Below are 25,594 nucleotides of genomic sequence, written 5' to 3' on the forward strand. Positions count from 1 at the left end.
GTTCGCATTTCAAATTGGACACGTCTCTCCTGATGTGGTGAGTAAACCACGATAATCAATCTAACTAATTCCTACCATAAATTAAATATTATAAATATTAATTAATTTGTTTGGTGTGAAATTATATAATGTGAATAATTTTGCCCAAACAACACTGTTTTTTTTTTAAAAAATAAATGATATTATGAAGTAAATAGTTGGATTGAGATTTTTTTTTTTTTATTTGTTTTTATTCAAATAGGTTACTTGCAATTTTATTTCTGAACTCTATATCAAATTTAAAATGTTTCCAATATTTTGTTCAGTGCAAATAAATTCTAATTTTATTTATATTTTTTAAATATATAAAACAATTTATATAGGAAAGAGTTATATATGCTGTAAATATTTTATAATAATAAAATATTATTCTTTTTTATATATAGCAAGAGGACATCATAATATTAATTATAAGAGATTGTAATCTTCATTTTTTTCCCCCCCCCCCCTAAACAACACCAGTATCCTTTATATAAATAGCCTCTAATAGAAAGCAAAAACAATAAAAAAGAATTTTCTTGAATCACTCGATATTAACACGTGTACAAGCACTCAGGGAAGGAATAAAACAACAACGCATGAAAGAAGTGAAATGATAAGACTTGACAACTAGAAAGAGTCTATCGACTCTATCCCAATCAGCCCTCATCTATGCAAAAAAATCTCCATCTGTTTTTGTAATTTCTAATTAAATTTTTGGTTAAAATGTTCCGGCTAAATAATATATATATATTAAACATCATCTAGTTTGACTATATTAATTATATTTTTCAATCTCATTATTGAATTGGATTGAAATTTAACCTATTTTTATATTTCATGTTAAAATTTTAGGATAATTAGAGTTTAAAAAAACCTTACAAGATTGTTGATAAAATTTTTATGATATCATTAAATTTATAATTTTTTTTCGAAGCTTATTTTTTGTGTTTTTTTTATTATATTAAATTTTTTTATTTTTATCTTTAAACAATAAATTTATTAAAAATTAAAATTTATATTTTTTTTTATTTGATATGTTTATAGTCTTGAATTTAAATGATTAATCCAGTTAATTTAATATATTATTTTTTTTTATCTGGTGATATTATTTCAATTCATATATAGATGTTACATGGTATGCGATGTCTTTATCCACCACTGTCACGACAGATGGCCTTTGATGCCATGAATTCATTTGTCGGACCCACCTGGTCCACGGGATCTAGACAGTAGATTCTTAGTTGTGCCAGAGTTTAGAAGCAAAGCTAACAACAGCCACATACGTGAACACCAATTCAAAAAATTCTTACAAGAACAAAAAAAACTACGGAACTAAGCTTGAATAATATCAGGTCTGAAAATCGATCTAAACTTGCTTTTGAAGAATCAAATCTAACCATTTGATTTGTTCCATATATAGTCGTCACTAATAAGTCCAAATCACAGCGGTCCCAATTTCTAAAACATGATTCATATGGGAGAACACCCATAAAATGAAAAAAAAAAAAAAAACAATTGATTTTAGTAAAATGATAGGGTGTGGTATTTTCTGCTGAAAAAGTATGATATAACTCATCTATCTTTTCATTTTCTTATGAGATCCTAATTAAAAGCTATTTGCTTTAAAATTTTTAATTAAGGGAGAAATTGGAAAAGGAGATATCAAAATGAAAAGCATGCCAAAAATGAATGGTGTGTGTACAATGATTTCACAAAAAATACATTCAGATTCTCCAATTTTAAAGATGATATAATTTATATAATTTAGATCCTTTTAAATTTTGAAAAGTTCAATTTTGAAACGAAATTTCTTTTTAAATCCCTAATTAAAAAGAAAAGAAAGAGATGGTTGGATTTCAACAATAATAAAAAAGAGTCATCGTTCATGTTATTATTTACCATCAAGATAGTTGCTCTTGGTGTCTATGGGTTTCGTGCAACAAAAAAAGCTTGATTGTAGTTGTTTAGAGTCACAATATTACATGAGAAAACAAATCTAAATTAAAAAAGATAAACATAACCTAGTTTGATTTTGAGTTTAATTTTATCGATTGAACAATCTAAAACTATTATTCAAAGTTTTGATAGAAGAAAAATCATTATTTGTGAATGTTGTCATGGTGTTTATTTATATGAAGAAATATTTTAGTTGTTATCATTCACTAGTGTATTTTCTACTTCCCATTACAACCAAGACATATTAAATTTTTTTTTTTTATCTTTTTACATCAATCATAATTCAACTCAAGAGATGAGTGTGCAAAAAGATTTTTTTTTTATATTACATAAATGAAGAATTTCCTAAAAAAAAATCCAAAGAAATAAGTAAAAAAACATGTTCTTACATCATCCCTTGCAGAGATGCAAATGAAATTCAATAAATCAGTACAAAACTTGCACATGCGTCTTGTTAATAATATAATGTAAATAATAACCTTAAACATAATTATTCCTTCAAGCTGTCATGTTTTGAGTAAATATTATCCATCAAAACCCCATCCTCAATTTGTTTTTTAATATTTGAGTTTAGAATTTTCACATATGCTAATAAGAACTTATTAAAATAAAAAAATAATTTAAAAAATTTGAGGTCAAAGAAATTTTTTTAAATTTTCCTAACCCTTAAATATTTTTTTTAAAAAAAAGGAAAATAATGTAAAATGATCCCAAATTTTATTGAGAGATCTAAGAAATTATATAAATTTATCTGCATATCATCTGATTCTCAAAATATTAGAGTTGTTAAATATTACATAACGCCTCACCAAACTTAAAATAAGTCAATTAAAAAATTACCTATATGAATTCATGTAAACTCCATGGAGAATCTTTCTAAAAAATTAAGATAATTCCAACTTATATTGTTCATAAAATAAAATAAAAATTCTGTCTGTGCAAAACCTGAAATTATTTTTAAAATGCATTAAATTTTCATTATCATTTTTAAAAATTTCAAAGGAAAATATATATATAAAAAACGAGTGGATTGGTTTATTCGGTACTGATCTCATAATTAATCAAACTGTCCAAAATGTAATAGTTTAGTTAATAATTAAGGTTTCAATGTGCCACATTTTCTATAGTTCGCGGGGGGGGGGGGGTGTTAAATCGTCATTAAACGTTTAAAAAATGTTAAAAGTGTTGATTCTACCTCGAAAGAAAGTGATCAAAACCTATCATAAATTACAGAATAAATTATAAATATTATTGGAAAAGTAGATGACTTTCCCTTTTGAGTACACAGTTTTCACAAGTAATATCTTGAGTTTAATTTAAGTAATCAGAATTTAAGTTTGTTTTTCAATGGTTATAGATTTAAGTGTTTTTGAGGTTACTGGAAATTTATATATATATATATATATATATAATTATTAATTTTAATGTTTATAAAATTAATTAAAATACATATAATATTTAAATTAATTAAAACAAGAAAAAGGAAATTCGAACAAAGAAAGATTGGTTTCAAGTATATATATACACTTTGAATGTTCGTAACTACGAGATATTTATAGTATAAAATTTCTCTGAGCTCTACGCACCAGAACGTTAAAACAATCTTGATGAACGTGGAAAAGTTCCTAAACCTAAGTAAGTTAGTACTCATCAAACCCTGAAAAACTATAGAAGGAATAGGCCGATCAATGGAGCCCGTAATTTATTTTCCAGGACTTAGCCATGAGAAATAAATAGTATCAATTAATAAATTAATAACAAGTAAAAATAAAAAGTTTTAAAATAAAATTTTTCAATATAAAAAAATTACTGAAAGGTAAAAAGCACATATAAATCTTGTAATAACCTGGTTATTCCCATCATAATAAGTCCTGATAGACCCTTTTAGCTTGCAAGCTAATGAGTTTAAATGAATAATTAACTAATATAAATTTAATAATAAAATTTTGGATAAATGAATAATTTTGTATAATACCTTGTAATTTTATATATTTTTTTCAAAATAAATTTATCTGATCATTTCTTCTATGGAATATATCTAAGTCGCTAAACCATATTTTTTTTTTGTTACTTGATATTTTATATTTCTATACATCCTAATTAATTTGAGTTTTTATAATTGTTTCCTATAACAAATAACAAATACATAGCAGAATCGGTGACGAGTAATTCTGTGGTATAGTTAAATTTAATTGAGGTCAAAATCTATTTTTGTATGAAAAAGTAAATAAAGTAGGGGAAATCATTCAACAGCCCGACAATTTCTCAACCCCTCTTGTTTCGGGGCATGCTTTTGATTACGACCTCAAGTTGGAGACATTTTCTCCATTAACCATAAAAGCTAATTTCCATGTCACGACCATGCATGCTCTCTCTTCAACCAAACCAAACAGAGAAATTAATCCCTGTTAACCGTTTGGAGGAGAGAGCATTGCATTCTTATTAATTTTCTGTCGCACCATTAAAATCTAGTGTTCAAGTAGTGGTGATTCGCTGGCATTGTTCGCCATTCTTCACCAACATATCCAGTAGGTAGCCTGTGTGAGAACCCCTGATCAGTTTTTGCAACTTTCCGGGGACTAATCGCCAACAAAACCGAGTCTCGGAATAAGTACTTGCTTCATCAGCCTTGGGAATTTTGTGCTGTCTTCAATGGCTACGAGCAAGATCAGACGAGCTCTTGGGGCAGTGAAGGACCAGACTAGCATAGGCCTAGCCAAAGTTGGCAACAGCCACTCATTATCAGACCTTGATGTGGCCATTGTTAAGGCAACCAGACATGAAGAATACCCCGCAGACGAGAGGCACATTCGGGAAATATTGAGCTTAACTTCGTATTCTCGAGCCTACATCAGCGCGTGTATACAGCCTCTCCAGGCGTCTCAACAAGACCAGGAATTGGACTGTGGCATTGAAGACGCTTATTTTGATTCAGAGGCTGTTGTCCGAGGGTGATCCAGCTTATGAGCAGGAGATCTTCTTTGCAACCAGGCGTGGGACCCGCCTTCTTAACATGTCAGATTTCCGTGATTCACGATCCAACTCATGGGACTTCTCTGCATTTGTGCGCACGCTTGCTCTCTATCTTGATGAAAGGCTTGAGTTTAGGATGCAAGGGCGTCGCGGGAAGCGTAGTGCATTTGGAATAGAAGAAGACGAAGAGGAGGCTGGCCAGGCATCTTTGAAATCAACGCCTGTCCGTGACATGAAGATCGACCATATCTTTTCCAGGATACAACATTTGCAACAGCTCCTTGAACGCTTTCTAGCCTGCCGCCCCACAGGTTGGTTTACATTCCTGCCTACGTGTATTTTCATCAACTTGCAAACAAATAATATTAATATTGTGCCATGGAGAGAGGAGAACCCAGGAAATACAATGCATGTATAGATGACCCTCTGTTTGTTGTTTAAGGAATCTGGAAAAAAAGAAACTCAACTCAAGGTTCTGGAGCAACATAAATTTATGGCCCTTGTCCTGACAAGACCTTAAAAATATGGTGTGAAGAATTCTGCCGCGGTTCTAAACAATTAATGAAGTATTTCAGGTCTCAGCGATTGTAAAAATTAAGCTTGGTAATTGTCATGGAATGATAAATAAACATAATATAATTAAAAAAATATATATATTTATTCCCAATCATATGTTGGTATCTTGCATCTGCACCCGTTATCAATTAAATTAGGTTTTTTTATCAAGGAGTACATATACTCTCAATCTGCAATTTCTGTCATTGTCTGTCTTAAACCAGGGGGGGCGAGGCACAGCAGGGTTGTAATTGTGGCTCTCTATTCAACGGTGAAGGAAAGTATCCAGTTATATCATGACATAACAGAAATATTGGGCATCTTGATTGATCGTTTCATGGAACTAGAGATTCCCGAGGCCGTGAAGGTTTACGAGATCTTCTGCAGAGTCTCAAAGCAGTTGGACGAACTCGACAACTTCTATAGCTGGTGCAAGACTGTTGGCATTGCACGCACTTCAGAGTACCCGGACATTGAGAAGATTACACAGAAGAAGCTTGACCTAATGGACGAATTTATTCAAGACAAGTCCACATTGGCACAAACCAAGAGAGCTACATTTGAAGAGCCAGTGAATGAAACTGACGAGGGGAAAAATTGTGAAGATGATATGAATGCAATAAAGGCACTACCACCACCTGAGAGTTACACGGAGACCCCTGTCGTAGAAGTGCAGGAAGATGCAGCAAAGGAAGAGGAGAAGAAGGAAATAAATACACAACAGGAGGCTGATTTGTTGAACTTGCATGATGATGCATTGTCAACAGAAGAACACGCCAATAATATGGCCTTGGCTTTGTTTGATGGTGGTGCACCAGCTGGTCCTGCTCAAGCTCTTACATGGGAAGCCTTCAATGATGATGCAGCAGATTGGGAGACAACTTTGGTTCAATCAGCAAGCGATTTGACAAGCCAGAAAGTAACTCTTGCTGGTGGTCTAGATATGATGTTGCTTGATGGCATGTACCAACATGGGGTGAAAACAGCAGAAATGTCTGCGACAGGTTATGGAGTTCATGGAAGTGCTAGTAGTGTTGCCCTCGGTTCAGCTGGAAGGCCTGCAATGTTGGCTTTGCCTGCACCTCCAGTCCCAAATAGTAGTGCGACAACATTAGCAAACGTAGATCCATTTGCTGCCTCACTTGCGGTTGCACCACCACCTTACGTGCAAATGTCCGAGATGGAAAAGAAACAGAAGCTGTTAGTGGAAGAGCAGCTACTTTGGCAGCAATACGCGAAGGATGGAATGCAAGGACAGGCTGCATTTGCAAAGCTACAACCTAATTCTTACAACGTGGGAGGTTACACACAGGGCTACTATCCAAGATCAGGTTAAATAGGAATTCCTTTATGCTTACAGCTTTATTTCCATTGTTAGGAAACTATTACTGCTGAAATTATCACCAGGTCCTGTGTGCCATGCAATTATGACTTGTAACTAACAGTTTCAATTCAACACTTCGGTTTTTTTTTTAAAAAAAAAAACACTCTACTTAAGTGTGTACTTTGTTTTATAAAAGGCAAAGAAAATTTACCAATTAATCCAAGAAAACATTCATCTCTACCAATTTCATGCCTCCTCTCTACTGATGAGCTGTTCCAAAATTGCCAATTTCATCCATTAAATTGTAAGGCTGAAGCTCCAAACAGCAAGTCTCCAGGTTACTTGAAGACTCAAGACTGCTTGGAGCATTTTGACCATGGATCATAGCACTCGCTGATGCTTGAAATTTATCAAACATGAGCATAAATATACTAAGTTAAAGAATGGCTGAATTGTTAGCAATGTATGAAGAAGGAACCAAGTGGTGGTGACGTAATGTGTCAATCAATCAAATTTGATGTTTGGAATATCGATTGATAGTTGATCAGTATCATACTTGCGCATTTTTGTCTGGTAAAAAGCAATTTGAATAAAAAAATATTTGCACTCGTAGTATTATGGGGCTTGAATTTTTTCTGTCTTTCTTCTGGATCGGTGTCACACCAGGTGGGTGCTCTTACTCAGCCATAAAACCACCGCACATTGCTCCGGCTGTGGGCAACACAGCCTAGCAGCACTCACCAAGGCCGATAATCCTCGGAAAAAAGAAGAAGCATCAATACCATTTACTGTTATGAGCTCTGATAGACAAGCTTGTCAGTTTTATCTGTCGCTACATGTCATTGCTAAAAAGATTTGCATAGTTAGCATTAGGCATGACTCATGCCTCGACTCAGCGAGTTTGTATAGTTCTCTAGTTTTCTTTTCTTCTTCATAAAAAAACTTAGATCATGAACGCATGTTTTCATTACAAATAAGAAGAATACATTCCAGAAGGAAACAGATTCTGTGCCCTAACTCTTCCCCTCAAGTTATCTAATTGAAAGCTATATAAATCCTAATTGGTATAGCACGATTTTAAATGCCTAAACTTGTATGATTTTTATAATTGAATGTTTGATTTTTTATTTTATTTAAATAGATGTTTAATTTTATTTTTTTGTATAATAAAGTGTCGACTTCACGAATGTATGGTGGTCAAATTTTAATATTTTTTGTGAAATAATGACATGAACACAACACTTAAAGAAAATATTTAGATTGACATCATTGATGAGATAACATGTTAATAAGTAAATGTGAGGTAAATTTTCCACCAAAACCTACTGAATATAATTATTAAACATATATATCTTGCCTTATAAAATATAATATTTCGTATCTTATTTTTACACAACATAAGCTTATCAATTCATGCCTGTTACAACCCAGTAATAAAAATCGCTGCAGTAGCTGTATATTTTATATTGAATTCTCTTTCTTTTTCTTTTCTTTTCTGTTGATTTTATACTATATTAAAATGTTCTTTTAATGTTGTAATTAGATAATGAGATTGTTTATTTTTGGATAACCCAGAACAAGAAAATGATGCTACTAGAAACTTGCTTTGGCGGATGAATGTTGTAAAAGAAAAATAATTATTAAAATTTGCATGATTTAGATGACCTAGAAGTATCCTTGGGATTAGATGATGAGGCAATGATCATGAGCAAAGCATTTATTTTCAATAGAGCTGCTTAATTATTTTACTCACCAAAGATTAAAAGAAAAGAAAAAAAGTTACAACTATGAAGAAGGCGAAAGACCTCTCCAATGAACTCTCAAATTCTATGTATTTGTCTCACTTATCTCTTGCTCTTTTGTTGTGTATCTTTTTTTTTCTTTCACAAGTTGTATTTCTAGTTGAAACGGCAGAACAGACATCTCCATTTTCAACCATGATTTCTGCTAAAAATTTACAGACAAAAGGCCATTTTTCTTTTTTTGTAGCCTAATTTACATCACTAAAATCTCCCCTCCTTTCTAGACTAATTTGCAGCCTTCTTTGGTTTGACTGTGGGTTATTTGTCTCAGTTCATAAAAATCTCCCACCTGGAGATAAACGACGCTAGAATTGTCTTCTATCCTTAAAGACCTACCGAATATTTGCACTACTTTAGTTTATTAAGTGTAACACCCCTCAGTTAACATGATTATTGGATTCTTGCCCTCAAAGATCTTCTCTAGCTTTAATTGTTTATCATTAAGCAGATGTCAAATAAAGTGATATCTGATTTGAATATATATGCTTAGTTTTAGAATGAAATTATAGATTTTTAGCAAAAAAAAAAAAAAATGCTCTTTAATAATCACTATAGAGAGTATCTTCTTGTTTCCTTGCCTAGTTTTTTAAGAAACTTCACAACTAGAGCATTTCATTTACAGATTTTGATACTGCAATATATTCAACTTAATCTATGATCGAAATAACAAAAGTCTTCTAAAATGTAAAACTCTAGAAAGCATTAATACCACCTAGAGTGTATACAAACCTTGTATTATTATTTCTACTATCAACAACACCTACTAGATCATTGTCTACAAATCCTACTAGTTTTAAACTATTGTGAAACTAATACAAGTATTTGAGGATTCTTTTAAATACCTCGTAACCCATTTCACTACCTCCCAATATGTTTTTGCTAGGTTACTTATTTATCAACTCATAACTCATACTACATAAATGATATTTGGTTTAGTACAAACTATAGCTTATATTATAGAACTAATAGTTGAGACATAGGAACCTTAGCCATGTTGTTATGGTTTTGCTTAATTTTTAGTGGTTGATTCTTATTGAGTTCAAAATGACTTTCTAAAAATATACTTATAAATTTAGCATTATCCGTATTAAACCTATTAAAAACCTTTTTAACATACTTTATTTGTGAAAACTTTGGCATGCCATTATCTTTTTATCCAATAATTATCATGCCAATGATTTTTTTGTAAAGAAAGTTACAACAATGAAGGAGGAGAAAGACCTGTCCAATCAACTCTCAAATTCCATGTATTTGTATAACCTAATTTCATATTTAATTCTTAATTAATCTAATATCAAATAAAAAAATTTAAAGGAAAAAAAAAAACAAAGTTTTAAAAGAATCCAAATAAAAAAATAAAAATTAAATTTGATATAAAAATAAAATGATAGGACATTTTTAATTTTAGCTAGGTAGACACAAATTTTTGAGGAAATGAGAGATAAAAAAGAGAGGAGATAAAGAAGAAAAAAAAAATAGTGTTTGAGCCTCATCAACATGATTCACCTCTCCTAAACAACCTTATCATGATGCTTCCAGCACCACCATAAAAATATATGTTTGATTATCCGAGGAAAGTTATGTATATTGCTAAAACATGATAAGCTTCCTCCACATGCCAACTAAGTTGTCTTGTTCGTTAACTTCATCCCACCATATATTTTTTGTAGTTTTAATTTTTATCTTTTAAGCCTTAATTGTTTTACTTCAACACAATTTTATTTTGTTTTGTTAAATTAAGTGCAGAATTTTCTCTTAATATTATGGAATCCTCTTACCTAAGCAACCAAAATAAACTACTATGTCAAACCTCAAATAAAAACATTGTAAAAGGATCAAATTAAAAAGAAAAAAAGTTGGGTGGCTGAAAAAACAAAAAGAACATGAACTATGCCCCTAACCGTGCAAATCAGTCTTTGATGTTAGAAAAAAAAAAAAAAAGAATTGGACATTTGTGTAGCTTCAAATTTAATTTCCAAAACTCTAATTATTTTAAATCAATAAAAATATAATTTTTTTTTACAAAACCAAGCATTCAACTGAGCAAAACAAGATATTTTTTCAATATTGCAAGATCTTATATGTAGGCATAAGAATATCGCAATGTAAAAAACTAAAATTAAAAGATAATAAAATTAAAAAAAAAAAAATTATTGAAATCCATAGTGATTCGTGTCAAATACCCAAGTTTTCTGCTTTCATAAACTCGATCTCTAAACCACATTTACGTTATTTTAGTTTTTACAAAATTAAGGTTGAAAACGCTTTTACATGACAGATCCGGTATGAAAGGCAAGAACTATTAATTTAACCAAACAATTTTTTCAACTTAGCTGGGAAAAAATCAAAAGCTACCAGGGGAAACATTCTTCTTTGTGGGGAGGAATCATGTTATATAAATTATTGAAGTTGAAAGCCTGCGGGCCAATGCAGCAAACTTTAAAAAATCAAAAACAAATTTTCTGAAATAAAATGAGCCATGACAGACATAATCATCTTATTGAAGTCATAATAAATTCCTCTTGCAGATATTTGCTAACGAGGCTTTACATGGCCATCCCGTGCGATGAGACTACCAGATGACTTGCAAAGTACCTATTATATTAATTACAAGCCTCCGATGCTAATATTTTCAATTAAGGAGTGCACTAGCAGTAATTAAACTGTTTTAGCTGTGGTGGAGGGGAGTAGGTGCAGGTAGAGCTCTAAGAGATGAGGTCGAATCCCTGTTGAAGGAGATCACCAGCCAAGACCTGGTTAGCAGCTTCAGAGGGATGGAATCCATCCCAGAACACATACCCTGTGGCATTGGAGCATGTTCCCACAGACCGATCATTGCAGAGCAGTGAGGTCTCTATTGTACCTGTGCCACAGCAAGCCCTTCTCGACTCAAAGAAACCTGTCACGTTAACATGATTAAGTACCAGATGAAAATTGATAATCACTTGTTCGGATTTTGTGGTTTTGTTTTTCAGAGAGTACGCATTTTCTTACCGTTGTCACTGGGCTTCCTGATCATGTCCAAGAGAGGCTGGTAAATATCAAAGACCACAAGTTTGAGGCCAGGAAGCTTTTGCACCAGGCCTTGGGAAGTGATGTTTAGTTTGTCGTTGAACAAAACAGCATCTTGGTTTAGCCTCTCGACACACTGGTTGCTTCCTGCACCAAAGAGGGTGATAGCAGCGGGCAAACACCCTGTTGGAGGTAGGGATGTCACTCCAATCCTTCTTGCTCCAAGTCCATAGAGATTCTGTCTCAACACCTCCTTGTTAGAAAACAATTCTGTGCTATGAAGAAGCTAAAGAAGAGGATTGTTTCTCGTTTATCTAGCCATTGAATTAATGTATTAGTATGTGTATATGTGTGCTAGCTACTAATGTTTCTATTTTACTTTCTGTGTTTTCCCTTAGATATAGACAGGTTTATTTTGTGCAGAGATTTATTGATGGACTTGATTGATTTAAGTGATGTAGGCATAAGATTCTGGCCAAAATCTATGTGCTTTCTTCTCTCTGTTTTTGTTTTTTAACCTTTCACAAACACCTGTTTGGAAACAAAGAATCTGTATTCTGTGGTGGGATTGATACCTGAATAAAACTAGAGTAGGAACTCATGAGAAGGTCTGAGAACCGATCAACAGAGTATAGTCCTCTAAGGACTGGGTTGATGTAATAATTCTGAATAAAATCACTGCTCCCTGCACTCAAGAGATGGATAGCACAGGAGAATATGTCATTGGCCCTGGCTTGTCCAGCCATGTTCACAACTTTCATTTGGTAATCCCTGTAGTAGCTCAACTGCCTGGTCAAAGAAATGGCACTCTACAAACCATAAGAAAGACAGGGCCATGTAAGCACATAACATTTATATTTATGTGGATAGATCGAGAGGGAGGGAGGGAGAGGAAAAGGCAGTGCTCTTACATATGACTGGGCTGTCCCGTCATAAAGGCCAGAAGCAGCAGAGGCAAAGTTGGCTCCGGTTAGGATGTTTCTTCCGCTGGCATCTGGGCTAAGGTAAGCTGGTGGGTATGTGGTGAAGCCTAGGTATTCAGCTGAACATATTGCTTGAAAGAATCAGACAAAGCATGGCAAGCTTATGAGATGGACCAATGAGGAGAAAAACAAGTGTCAAGTACAGTTACCTGTGAAGTCTGTTGCTAGCTTCCCATTACAGAATCTTCCAGTTGGTCTGTGAGTAACATAATCTCTTCCATAAGGAAGGAAGTTTGCCTTGATGAGTGTAGTGAGGTTATTGTTGTTACCCACGTCAACAACTGAGTCTCCAAAGATGATAAGTGCCGGAACAAGAGGATCCCCGCGAGCTACAGAGGCAACTAAAACAAGAAGAAAGAAAGTAGCCCAAAAACCACTTGCATCACCCATTTCTTTTCCTTGGTTCCCACAACTGAACTCTCCGCCCAGTACGTGTTTGTGTGTTTGCGTGCAAATGAGAGAGAGAGAGAGAGAGAGAGAGAGAGAGAGAGAGAGAGAGAGAGAGGGAGAGAGGAGGGAGGGAGGGAGGGATTGGAGTGAATGGGGAAGAGAGGAGGGGGGTGGTGGAGAATTTAAGAAGGGAAATCCAGTGAATGATGGTCAAAGCATTATAACTGTCTTAAAGAGTGTAATTCCAAGGAAGCTGTTTATTTTCTGGGTAGGAGGCATGTTTCGCACCCTATAAAGCCCATGATCCATGTCCTCTTTGTAGATCTGTATTTATTAGGCTAACAAAAACGTAACCATCCTTTCGCCATGTCTATACAGATGTTTTGAGGAGAGGACAGAACAACCTAGTTAAGGCTTCAAACACCCTAAGAAAACTAATTAAGGAAAAAGTTTTGTAACGTTTATCGATCACAGATCACATTTTACATGATGCAGCCTGGTCTTCCTTCCTTATCTCGACCAATGTAAGAAGGGACAAAATTCAACAAAGCAAAACGTATAGCAGTCCAACTTTAATGCTGCTTCTGCAAGAATACATTTAGTAACCAGCCTCACAACTAAAATGCCACGGCTTGGGTGAGGAAGGGAAGTGCCCTGCATGTTCCTTGAGATGGCAACTGGGTTTACTCGTCATATGAAGAGTAGACTATATTATAAGAGCTCAATATTGCTTCCTGCATTATCCTCCCTTTTCCTTTCTTTTCTTTTTTGTTAAGTTTGAGCATAAACAAAATTCACTCACCACTAACAACAACATCATCATAAGGCGTAAGTAAAAAAATCAAACTAAAACCAATTTAAATTAATTTTTTATCCTAAAAAATCGAATAAAACCGATTAATTTGAACTAAGTTTCATTTCAATTTTGATTTTTTATTAAAAAAATTTGGTTTGGTTACTTTTTTTTTTATAAAAACTGAATCGAACCAAAAATAATTATCCTAATTAATCGTTATTATTAGAAGTTAGGAGCATCTCGTCTAATACTGTGCTAAATATATTATTCATCATTCAACACTTTAGAGAAGAAGAGATTCAAGTGCTCGTCAACATTAATTAGCTGTTTATCCAAGCAAATATCCCTCTTCCAGTAAACTCAATAATCCTAAACTTTAAATAGCGGGCAAATGCTGCAAGCCACCCTGACCTGTTCAAGTCTTCTAGGACCAAGGAGTTATTAGGGCCCACCTGAAGCAGCAGCAGCAGCAGCTCATTCATTATAGACTGACATGAATCAGTTTAAGCAACATTGCTCGCGATTAATTGTAGTTGTAGTGGTAAATCTTTTATAGTTGGGGAATATTAAATGAGAATACCAATCTGGGGATGTTTAAATTTAAATGCAGCTGCCGACAATCAGTGCAGCTTTCCAGCGACTGGAGATAATGGACCTCTTCGTGGATTGGGTCGCTCTATTTAGCCACCTGATAAAAAGAGGCTCGAGCTACAGAGGCAGCCCAGATTAGATAAATCCAACATCACTTCTTTAAAACCCCTCCTCTCTCCTGTACTGAAAGAGATCACCCTGCTGCTGCTGCTGCTGTTAATTTTTTTAAATTATTACAGGTGCTAATGGGCCATCCAAAAATGTTATGCTCATTTGGAGTGAAAGACTTCTCAGTTCCCACTTCTAGCATCGGTTACTGACCATTATTGAACCATGTTGCAAGTTCCACATTGCATAGCATACGGTTTCCTTTTCATACAGGAGAAAGAAACAAGGAAAACGTAATCATAAATTACATTGTGGGGAAATAACCACTAAACAGAACACAAATGGTACAAGTTGTCCCTCTTCTCTTGTGATAATGCCCGAGAGGTGTCTGCTTTCCCTCCATAGTCCACACTCCTAAGAAACGTTTGTTGCTCAAGTACCAAGCCTTAGTAAACTGAGCTGAGATATATAATTCGTGATTCTAATCAATGCATCAAAAGGTGGAAGTCATTGTCATCAGTTACGACAACATAATCATATCCAAGGCTGTTGGCACGACTACAGAATTCGTCCATCTCACTCTGTGGAACCTGGATGCCAACCAGGACATTGGCACCAGTTTCACCCTGTTGGGAGGGAAATTTAAAAATACAGTATCAGGATTGGTAAGAGGAAAGATCCCTTGACAATTTTACCTAGCAGAAAAAATATCAATTATGGAAGAGAAGCATTCGCATGCCAACCTGCCCTCTGTAATGGAACAAGCTAATGTTCCAGCGTGGACTGAAAGAATCCAAAAACTTCATCAACGCACCAGGCCTTTCTGGGAAAACAAAACGACAAAGAACCTCATCCGGAACATTTAATTTGCCACCAATCTGTAAAAGATAGGTAAGAAATGAAGCATTGCAAAAGACCAACGAGGAAAAAGCTTATGTAACACGTGATAGAAATTGAAAGAAACATGAGAGAATGTGACCCCTTTCCCAAGTTATACATTTTCAGAAGTAAGAACGATATGGAATGGAGATATGGAGTTCTGGACATTACTAGAAAAAAATACAAAAATCCCTTCTGTCAAGCCAACACATGTAAATAAAATGAAAGGAGAAACTAAAATTAAATTAAATCCTTGAAAAAAAAATTGGAGAATGAGGGGGGGGGGTCTAAAAAAAATCAAAAAATATAATGTCCTAGAAAAAGAGATAGAAAGATTGTTCATTCATTATTGTTTGCTAACAGTGTGTTATTTCTACTTGATTAAGCACAGAATGGGGTGGCATTCATGAAATTTGAGTAACGAGTTCTCTTTTACATGTTTTATTCTTCAACAATTTAGATACATCCTAAGAGTGACTTTGTAGCTATGAAACATAAAACAAAAATACCCTTCAAGCAATCAACTTGAGAAATTATTTATGACAATGCAATATTACCAAATAACGCAAGTGATCTTTGACCAAGTCACTTGCAGTCAAATTGTAAGTTCTTAGTTGAGAAGATTCCATCCGCTTCTTCATTGCTTCAAGTTCAAAAGCTGTGTGAAGGCCAACACTGCACATAATTCAAAGGATAATAAAGTGCTCGTTTCACTACATTTTATTTTTGAATTGCAAATGAGTAATTACATTCTAACTAATTCAAAGAAAAAAGAGTAAAGCTAAATTGCATGTAGATATTGCTGCTAACAAAGCACTGTTCAAAAGGGATAAAAATCCATAGGATTATTCTAAACTACCAGTAGCAACATTATACAGGAAACTATTTCACACTGAAATCAGCAAGCTGATTTAAATATTATAATAGCAATTAGAATCTCAGCAATACTAACCTGTATAGAACAACAGCATCCTTTTCAGAATTCGATCTATATTTGAACTCAGAGATATTCATATGCCCTACCTGCCACCCAAATGATTTACATCAGAGCAAATTAAATGAATAGAATGGTTGTTCTTTTGGAAAAAAATTATTGCCATACCAGTTCACAAAAATGTTTAAAACTCCCTGGCACCTCTGGCATAACAGTTGCAAGCAACGCTTCTTGTTGCCTACCAACATTGGCAAGTTCAGTCACAACCCTCAGTTTATCAAAGTTCATATTTGCCCCACTTGTTATCGCCACAACATTTGCGCCCTTGACGCCATAATACTTGCAATATGCTTCAGCCCCAGCAAGGGCAAGCGCACCTGCTGGCTCTAGAATGCTCCTTTTCTCCTCAAACATGTCCTGAAACAAACACTCAATGTTAATTCGATCTGACTGCTATTACCCAGTTTGCAGGGCTAGCCATCATTTCTAGGGGGGAGTACAATTCACCAAATATTTTATTTTAGCAAGTTACTGTATCAATGGGAATCAAGGAGGACTGTGGGATGAGAATCAGAGTCCCCTTCACTCTGTGCATGCATGATCAATGCAGTTACCTTTTACATCCATGCTGAAGTCGACATTCTGACCAGACGAGGCATTGTTAATGATGAAGACGATTATGAGGTGCTAAGTAATTACTCAGAACCCTCATTTATGAATATACAACTAATCACCCATCTGTCCAACTTATCACACTAGGAATGCATAACGAGCTAAAGAGAAGGATTCATGCAATTTGGAAAATATGAAATATAATCTACCTTTATTGACGCACAAATAGCATCACGGCTCACTAGAACTACACCATCTACCAATTCCTTGCATAAGCGGAAAGTTTCTTCTCCAACCTCTTTAACTGCCACACCATCTGCAAAACCTCCAACCTGATCCAGCATCACTCTCTGACCATGATGTAGAGACAATGCCATAGCATTTGCATCAGAGGGTTCCACACCAATGATCTTAACCTGCATTAAATATTGAATAAGTGTTCTTCAAGAGTTCTGTGACGTTGCATAGAAAACATCAAGCAAATGCAAACTGAAGAGATGACAGAAGAAATCAATTAAATTTACACACAGCAATTTGGAGCACTTAGAACCCAAGGCAGTTTGTCCAGAAATCAAATGCAAAAATAGCACCAGTATCAATAAATTGAACTAATTGTTCAGTTCATATCTTTTAAAGTTTTTTTTTAAGAAAAAAAAACCGACTGACCTCAGGATTTACCCTCTTTACATATGCAGCAATACCAGCTATTAAGCCGCCGCCACCCACAGGCACAAAGATTGCATGCAACGGACCTTGCATTTGACGTACAATTTCCATCCCAACAGTTCCCTGTCCCATGATAACATCTGGGTGATCAAAAGGAGGTATGAATGTCCGATCCTCTTCTTTGGCCCTCTTTTTAGCATATGTCTGTGCTTCGTCATAAGAATCCCCAACTAGAACAACTGTCGCACCCAACCTCTCAACAGATTGCCACTGTAATAGAACAAATTCAAAAATCAATTAAAAAAACGTACTTTCACAGCTCAATCATTAAAAATAATCTCTCGCATAATGTACCTTAATTTCAGGTGTAGTAACAGGCATTGCAATCACAGCATCGCAACCTAGTCTTTTGGCGGCTAATGCAACACCTTGGGCATGATTTCCAGCTGACGAGCAGATAACTCCTCTTTGCAGCTGTTCCTTTGGAAGTTTTGCCATCATATTGTAAGCTCCACGCAGCTTAAATGAAAAGACCTGAAAAATGATCGATCAAACCCATCAGTATCAAATTGACGTAAAAAGAAGCCATTTTTTGCATTCAAGCATGAAAACCCGCATCCAGTTTCTATTCAAGGTTGACAAAAAAAAAAAAACTGAAAAGTAACCACATTTATGGCTGCTAAATACACACATTTTGATTGAAACAGCTCAAAATTACAATCAAGTTTCCAGTCTCAATACAAGATCAAATTCACTATGAGCTCAAATTCAAACTACCCAAGAAGTATAATAAGCTTCCAAAAGCTAGCAGTAAAAAGATGGAAATATTTGAAATACTCTTACCGGTTGCAAATCCTCTCTCTTGAGCCAAATCTTGACTCCTAATCTCTCAGAGAGCTTAGACGCCAGCTGCAATGGAGATTCAATCGCAACGTCATACACCTTTGACGACAGTATATTCGTCAAATACTCCATTGCATTTATTATACTCTCATTATCGCCATCATTAACAGTACGTTCCGGTACGGCACCCAAGTAACCGGACGGGTATTGCAGAGAATTTGCAGAGACTTTCTTTACGGTATATGGAGGTGAAGAAAGCGTGGAGGAGCGTAAGGGATTGTCGTGGGAGGAAGATGATGAAGTTGACAATGGAGGGATCTCCGCGGTGGGTTTTGATAGGGTGGCATTGATGAACGGCTTGATTGACTTGTTGGGGTTGTAGTGGGGTCTAGTGAGGATTTGTGAGGCCAATCTGGAGCGGCTTGGGCGGAGGAGTGGTGGTCCTTGTGGTGGCTGTAGACGGAGAGCCTCCATTTCTTTTGGTGTTTTTGTTTGAGAGAAGGGCGGGGGGGGATTGGAAGGGAGAAGCCGTAGGGGGGTTTTATTGTGAATTTTGGTCTCCGTTACATGCCGCTGATTTGGAATTGTATGAAAGCCAATCAAAGAGCGACACCCAGCTACGGTGAGGGGTTATTAGGTGGGGCCCTTTGGATTCACAAGACTTCCTACTCTCTTAAAAATGGATTTTCCACGCTGCTGCCGCGGGATGTAAGAATTTTCTTTTTTCTCTTTTTCTCAGAGATTTGAATGATTTTATTGATAGTTGGAAAACAATGATCCATCAATTATTAACAAGATCCTCTTTAATCTTCTTTTTTTTTTTTCAGGTTAAAATCATAAAATTAAGTATTAGAAAATAAAATTTATAATATTTGTAGAAAGTGAGGAGGACTTGGTAGCTAGGTTAATGAATTATTTGTGATATGATGTTAGGAGTAAAGATTATTTTAAGCACGAAGAAGAGGAGGAAGGTCGGCTGGTCGTAAAGTTGCAGCGTATTTGACTGTCTAAACCAGACCTCAAGTATCAGTCAAATCCCATCTAATAATAGTGATAATGATAAACAAGTTTCATTATTTGAGCAAACCATTACATTACCAGACCTCAAACAAACTCATTCGCATTACTGCTTTTCCATTATTATTTCAAAATAGGAAAGATAAAAAAATAAAATAAAGTATATTTAGTTAAAAAGATAAAAATAAATATCAATCTACTGTAAATTTGAAGTGAATTTTCATATTTTAAACCAGGATGTATATATTTTTAAAAATAATATTTTATTTTTTATTTTTTATTCTTAAAATATCTCTATAAAAAAACTTTAAATTTCAAATTTATCTAACTAAAATATATAAGAATAATAGCATGGTTTTAAAACTTGATCCAATGGTTAATTGGAACAAAACTCTAGTCACATGTCAGGAAGGTTTTACCCTGAGTTAATTGAGTCGTGGGTAGCCCGGGTTTTCATTAGCTTAGCATGGTCAATTTTTTCTCTATTTTTCTTAAATTCAAATAAGTCTAGACCTCAAGTTAACCAAGTCTCCAATCAACTCGTTTGCCAATTCAGGTTTTATAATTAAGATTATTATAGTATTATTATTTTTAAAACTTAATGTAAACTAAATGAAAAAATAATATCTTATTATTATTTTAATTATGTAATTGTGAAAATAATACCGGGACAAAATAGATTTTTTTTATATTTTATCCATCAATCAAACAAGATGCTAAGACAGTCAATTTAACTTATATATCACTACCAAACACAATTATATCTTTATCTTATGTTATGTCTTGTCTCTTTTCTTTTCATTATCTATGTCTTTTTTATTTCTGGACAATAATCAAACGCTACTTACCTAAATGTTTCATTCATTATATTGTTTGGTTGTTTTTATCTTTGAGTTTTTTTTTCATCCCTTTATTATTTTTATATTTCACAACTATTTTTTTTTCTTTCAATTAGGTTCTTTAGCAATTGGTTAGATTGAGATTCAAGCTTGGTGTTTTAGTTTTATTGCCTTCATATGGGTTCTCATGGCAGCACAAAATTTTTTGGCTTTTTGTTGACATTTGATTTTGCACAAAATAGTTTGATTTTTTTGTTTTCTAACAAATTGAAATTAAAGAGATTAAAATTGAAAATTAGGAGAAACAAAGGCACTTCTTTTTATAAAAAAAGAAGAGAAGAAAAGATAAAGAGAAAAAAACAGTGTCAAGAATAGCTATTTTTGGAGATAGAAAATTGCCACATGCGCCTCTAAATCATGGTGGCCTCACTCGTATGCTAACATGTGTATACAACCACTACCCCTTTTCTTCCCCTATTTATTTTAGCCCTGATTCAATATTAATTATAGCCTTGATTCTATAATAGCTTATTAAAGATATGTTTAGGAACGTGATGCAAATCATGTTTTTTAAAAATTTTGATTTTTTTTTTTGCTTAAAATATTGTTTTATATTTTCAAATCGTTTTGATGTGCCATGTAAAATATAATTCTTAAAAAATAAAAAAAAAACTTTATTTTGATGTATTTTTAAACAAAAAACACTTTAAACTGCTATCACTACCACAATCCCAAACATACCCGTTAATTTAGTCTTGCATTTCATCTCGACCAAACCAAATGAAGACCCAATGGGGGAGTATTTATAATTTCATTGAACTCGTAAAGTCAGTGGTAAACTCGTGATTTTGCATGAATTTAACTTATTTTACTAGTTTTACACGGATCAAGTATAATTTTGCTAGTTATCCAATTTTTAGTTTATTTTTACACATTAAATATATGTTAACTCCTAAAATATACTCGTAATTTCGACAACATTGCTTCTCTCCCTTCATTCTCTCTTCACCTCAAATGACCAAATCAGGTAAAAAAAGCAAGCTTCACCCATCTTCCTCTTCTTTCTTCTCCTTGTCACCATGGCCATCACATTCAAATTGTTGAAATTAAAATCAGACCACATACTCTAACTCGACATTAAAATCCTTAATTTATTAATCCTACCATGGAGTCTATTTTCAGTTAAAGCAAAAGCAACCGCAAAACACACAAAGGCAGTGTTTCAAGCAACGGAGGTGAGGATCAAAAATCAAATTGCAAGGCAGCAGACCCAAAATTCGTGAGGCAAATTAGAGAGTGGTGCTTGCAATTTTTCATCCTCTTCCAGAATTTGATATTGCAGGCTTGTTCAATCGACTGATTATCTAATTACAAGGTGGAAAAAAAACAAAAAACGTGTTTTTAGCTTTTGTACATTTGTGTTTTGTGTTTGACAAGTATGCAACTTTATAAAAAAATAATAAAATAAATTGTTACGAGGACAATAATATCCTTACACTTTATCGAATATATAAAAATAAAAATAACAATCTAACCATCTCTTAACTATGTTCAAGTAAGAGAAATGACTAATTTACTAGTATAATGTGAATATATAGATAAGATTAATTAATTTAAGTTTAAAATAAATATCTTTATATTGTGCTATTTCGTTCTTATTTGTTTATAAATAAGATAATTAATTGTTTTTTTTTTTCTAAAATATTATTGAACTATAGTAGTTACAAATAACTAATTTATTTATTTATAAATATTAAATTTCCATTATCAAAACAAAAGTCATTCATTTAACAATATATTTAATCAATAATTTATTATTTTATATTGTTTTCAGAAATAAGACACGTGAAAAAAAAAAGAGTTTAAAGTTCATCCAAAAATAGTGAAGGGCTGATACGGACGTAGCCCATGCACGCTATGCCACTCATTTCTTTCTTCTTCTTTTTTCAGTACGATTTTGCTTTAGGTGATGTTTGATTGAAAAAAACAGAAGCCAAACACAAATCATAATACAGCTTGTTCTGATCTGGAAAAAAAAAAGCCACCTATCTAGCTAGACGTCTCTTTATCAACTTTCTTTATATATACATAATTTTCATATCAAATCAATATATATATATATATATATATATATATTGATTTGATATGAAAATTATGTCTTAGACTCACAGTTTTTTGAATTTTAAAAATATTTTTGAAAAAAATTGAATGAATTTTTAAGTTTTTTGTTTAAAATAATTTTTTTTATATTTTTATATTATTTTGATATGCTAATAATAAAAATAATTTTTAAAAAATAATTGTTATTATTTAAGGATTTTTTTTAATGTTATAAGGTTAGCACAACACGTTTTTTATTTATGACTTGATAGAAAAAGCTCATGGGATAATTTAATTTCATGCATGGAAGAGAAAAAAAAAAGCAAAGGGTTAGCACAACACGTTTTTTTTTTTTTTTTTTTTTTTTTTTGTGTTTATGATTTGATAGAAAGAGGTCAAAAAAAGTTAGGCGCTAACATAATTTTCATGCATGCAGAAGAAAAAAAGAATAGCTCCGATCGAGACTAGGACATGGTCGGTGACATTGTTACCTTATCATTTTCAGCAGAAAAAACATGCTCACAGAGAAAGACAACAGTGTGAGAAACAATGGAAAAAAAAATTAAAAATGAATAATAAATGAATCTTTAAGAAAAGTACGAACTGTGGAATTTAAAAACCAAGTAAATAAATAAAAAGTCCCCGTGTAAATGTTGATAGAAGTGTTTAGAAATATGGTAATGAAGATTTTTTAAAATGTTTTTTTTTTATATAAATATATTAAAAAAAAAAATATTTTTTTTTATTTTTTAAAAATTATTTTGGCATCAATATATTGAAGTAATTTAAAAATACCAAAAAATATTAATTTAAAGCAAAAAAAAAATTGTTTTTAAATAAATACTTTTCAAACAAAAAAACAAACATGTAAGTTAGGAGAAGAACAACTTGTTTATTTTTATGTTTTAAAAATATTTTTTTAAAAAAATTAAATTTTTTTGTTTTAAATTAATTTTCTGGGGTATTTTCTGATTTTTTTAATATGTTAATATCAAAATTTAATTTTTTTTTAAAATAAAAAATATTATATTAATATATTTCCAAACAAAAAATTATTTTAAAAATAATATCTACCACTATTACAAACACTAAAAAAAATAACAAAACTGCAAAGAAGAGGAAAAAACACCCATAGAGAAAAAAAGGAAAAAATCCGGGAAATGTGCTTTTAAATAAAATTTTTTTTCTATTGGCACACTTAAAATCAACCAAGGTGATAAGAACTGCAATAACAAAAAAAAAAGATAAAAAAAAAAGAAAAAGAAAAAAAGATTATTTTTCAAGATTTTCAGCAATTCAATTCTTTTTATTTCTTTTTTAAAGAAGGCAAGAATCATAACAACTATATTGTAATCAGTGGTCAATTCCAATAAATATCTCCCATACGAGGAATTTTTTTCTCAAAAATGTTAAAATTGGCATCCATGATCGATACCTCACCCCTCCTCCCACCAGCAAAATAATAATAAAAAAAAAAAGACGAAAGCAGGAGAAAATACCAACCCACCACTGCATAAAAGAAATTAAACAATAGCAACATTAACTGTATTCTCGGCAGTGCAGCAAAATGCAATCGGCTGGTGACTTGGCGAGCACTAATTTAGCTTTCTAGCTTCCTTCAATACATGTTTATGGAAAGAATTTATAGCACACCAGCACTTAGCACAGTTCCTTTGCCAAGAACACCATATTAAATTATAGACTGAGTTCATTGGCGTGGCAGCAAGAATGTCCAGACAAGAAAAGGCAAAAAACAAGATATAACCCCACCACGGCGACTACAGCCACCGGAAAAAAAGTTGGGTAAATGCCTGAATATTATTTTGTTAACAGGGAAGGGAAGGAAACCTTTTGCACAGTTTCTGCCGGCTTATAGTTTGGAAAGGTTTTATTAAGTCAACAACATGGTCATATAATAAAGTTTATTGGTTAATTATATATCTCGTCGCTTTATACTCGTGACATTCCACCTTCTTAAAAGAACAAAAATATTTAAAAAATAGAGATTTTTTAAGCAAAAGGTCAAGGATCTCATGTACTGCAGGGGTGTTTGGAAGTGAGTTAATGATTATTTTTTATAGTGTTTTTTTATTAAAATAATATATATTTTTTAAAAAAATTTATTTTGATATTAACACATCAAAATAATTTAAAAATATTAAAAAATTAATTTTAAATAAAAATAAATATTGAAATTTTATTGAAATTCCTGTACAAACACTCACAGCACCAAACGAGTTTTGGTTCAGCTTGCTAATCCACCGAACTAAATAATATAAATATACATTGGTCCATATATTACAAATATATATTGTTGCATTAACTCCAATGAAATATCTTGGAAAGAGGAAAGAGGATTATATGCAAAATTACCATTAGTATTTTCTTTTTTCATAAATAGAAAAATAAAAGAAATAGAGTATTAGTTACAAGATAGAGAGATAATTAAAAGATATATTCTCATAGGGTATTTATTTTATTTTTGTATTTTTGTATTATTATTATTTTTTTTTAGTAACCCAGGATGTTCGGGTCAGCTTGCGCGCACCACAATTAATCTCCGGGTTCACTGAACATCCTGCAAGCTCAATGAGCATGTAAGGCGCTGCGGGGGTGACATGCGTATATAAGTGGGGCTTGAACCCTGGTATAAAAAAAAGGAACAAGTCTCTCCAACCAGTAGACCATAACCCAATGTGTATATCATTGAGGTAATTAGTGGAAGACTTTAAAATTTTTATACAAATATCGTTCATGTCCTTTTTCTTTACTGAAGTTACGATACAACTTCATATGCAATGAAATGATCAGGCGAATCTTGATTTAAACGAACTACTACTTTGATGTGGCCCATTTTTATGGTTTTTGGGCCCCCATTAAGCCTGTTGTATAGAGTCTAAATATGAACCAAAAAAGGATGGTTATTATTTTTAAGTATTCAGTATTTACAACCATCATCCTATGGTATATCAAGTTAAGTTAGTTAGTGATTGAATATGGTAGGATTTTAAGGTAATATTTACACTTGGTTATTTTATTTTATTTTATTCTTATTTTTTTGTAATATTTTTTTATTTTTATTTTTTTTCTTTACATTTTTTTCTTAAAAAATTATTATACAAAAACTAATAAAATAATGTTTCACTGTAATTCATTATTATTTGCCAACAGTGTGTTGTTTCTACTTGATTAA

General features: G+C 32.8%; 3 protein-coding genes across 3 annotated transcripts; 1 reads left to right on the plus strand and 2 right to left on the minus strand.

Moving 5' to 3' along the window:
- The first annotated feature begins 4,629 nt into the window (after window positions 1-4,629).
- Window positions 4,630-6,841, plus strand: LOC118048189 (putative clathrin assembly protein At1g03050). Its single transcript, XM_035057771.1, is given in 3 exon segments — window positions 4,630-4,841; window positions 4,843-5,261; window positions 5,730-6,841. Coding segments are annotated over 3 exon segments (1,743 nt in total).
- A 4,248-nt stretch (window positions 6,842-11,089) lies between these two features.
- On the minus strand, window positions 11,090-13,133 carry LOC118048188 (GDSL esterase/lipase At5g03820). Its single transcript, XM_035057770.2, has 5 exons — window positions 12,776-13,133; window positions 12,555-12,685; window positions 12,219-12,452; window positions 11,626-11,881; window positions 11,090-11,530 (listed from the first exon to the last, which is right to left on the minus strand). Exons 1-5 carry the CDS (start codon window positions 13,014-13,016, stop codon window positions 11,337-11,339), a joined length of 1,056 nt encoding a protein of 351 aa, XP_034913661.1. The 5' UTR covers window positions 13,017-13,133; the 3' UTR covers window positions 11,090-11,336.
- Window positions 13,134-14,675: 1,542 nt separating this feature from the next.
- Window positions 14,676-18,982, minus strand: LOC118048187 (threonine dehydratase biosynthetic, chloroplastic). The gene is made up of 9 exons (XM_035057769.2): window positions 18,446-18,982; window positions 17,957-18,136; window positions 17,603-17,872; window positions 17,146-17,352; window positions 16,493-16,741; window positions 16,343-16,413; window positions 15,948-16,065; window positions 15,255-15,389; window positions 14,676-15,137 (listed from the first exon to the last, which is right to left on the minus strand). Exons 1-9 carry the CDS (start codon window positions 18,917-18,919, stop codon window positions 14,997-14,999), a joined length of 1,845 nt encoding a protein of 614 aa, XP_034913660.1. The 5' UTR covers window positions 18,920-18,982; the 3' UTR covers window positions 14,676-14,996.
- Window positions 18,983-25,594: the final 6,612 nt, after the last annotated feature.

Source organism: Populus alba, chromosome 6, assembly GCF_005239225.2.
Source record: "Populus alba chromosome 6, ASM523922v2, whole genome shotgun sequence".
In the NCBI taxonomy this organism is placed as follows: Eukaryota; Viridiplantae; Streptophyta; class Magnoliopsida; order Malpighiales; family Salicaceae; genus Populus; species Populus alba.

Bases quoted from the DNA above. Each gene is read 5' to 3' on its own strand.
- LOC118048188 (XM_035057770.2), bottom strand. From the start codon at position 13,016: ATGGGTGATGCAAGTGGTTTTTGGGCTACTTTCTTTCTTCTTGTTTTA. The intron at 11,882-12,218 runs GTATCAATCCCA...GTGTTGAGACAG, and splicing joins CCTACTCTAGTTTTATTCAG to AATCTCTATGGACTTGGAGC. The intron at 11,531-11,625 runs GTAAGAAAATGC...TTAACGTGACAG, and splicing joins CAGGAAGCCCAGTGACAACG to GTTTCTTTGAGTCGAGAAGG.
- LOC118048187 (XM_035057769.2), bottom strand. From the start codon at position 18,919: ATGGAGGCTCTCCGTCTACAGCCACCACAAGGACCACCACTCCTCCGC. The intron at 15,390-15,947 runs GTAATATTGCAT...TATCTTTTACAG, and splicing joins AAGATCACTTGCGTTATTTG to ATTGGTGGCAAATTAAATGT. The intron at 15,138-15,254 runs GTTGGCATGCGA...CCCTCCCAACAG, and splicing joins TGTTCCATTACAGAGGGCAG to GGTGAAACTGGTGCCAATGT.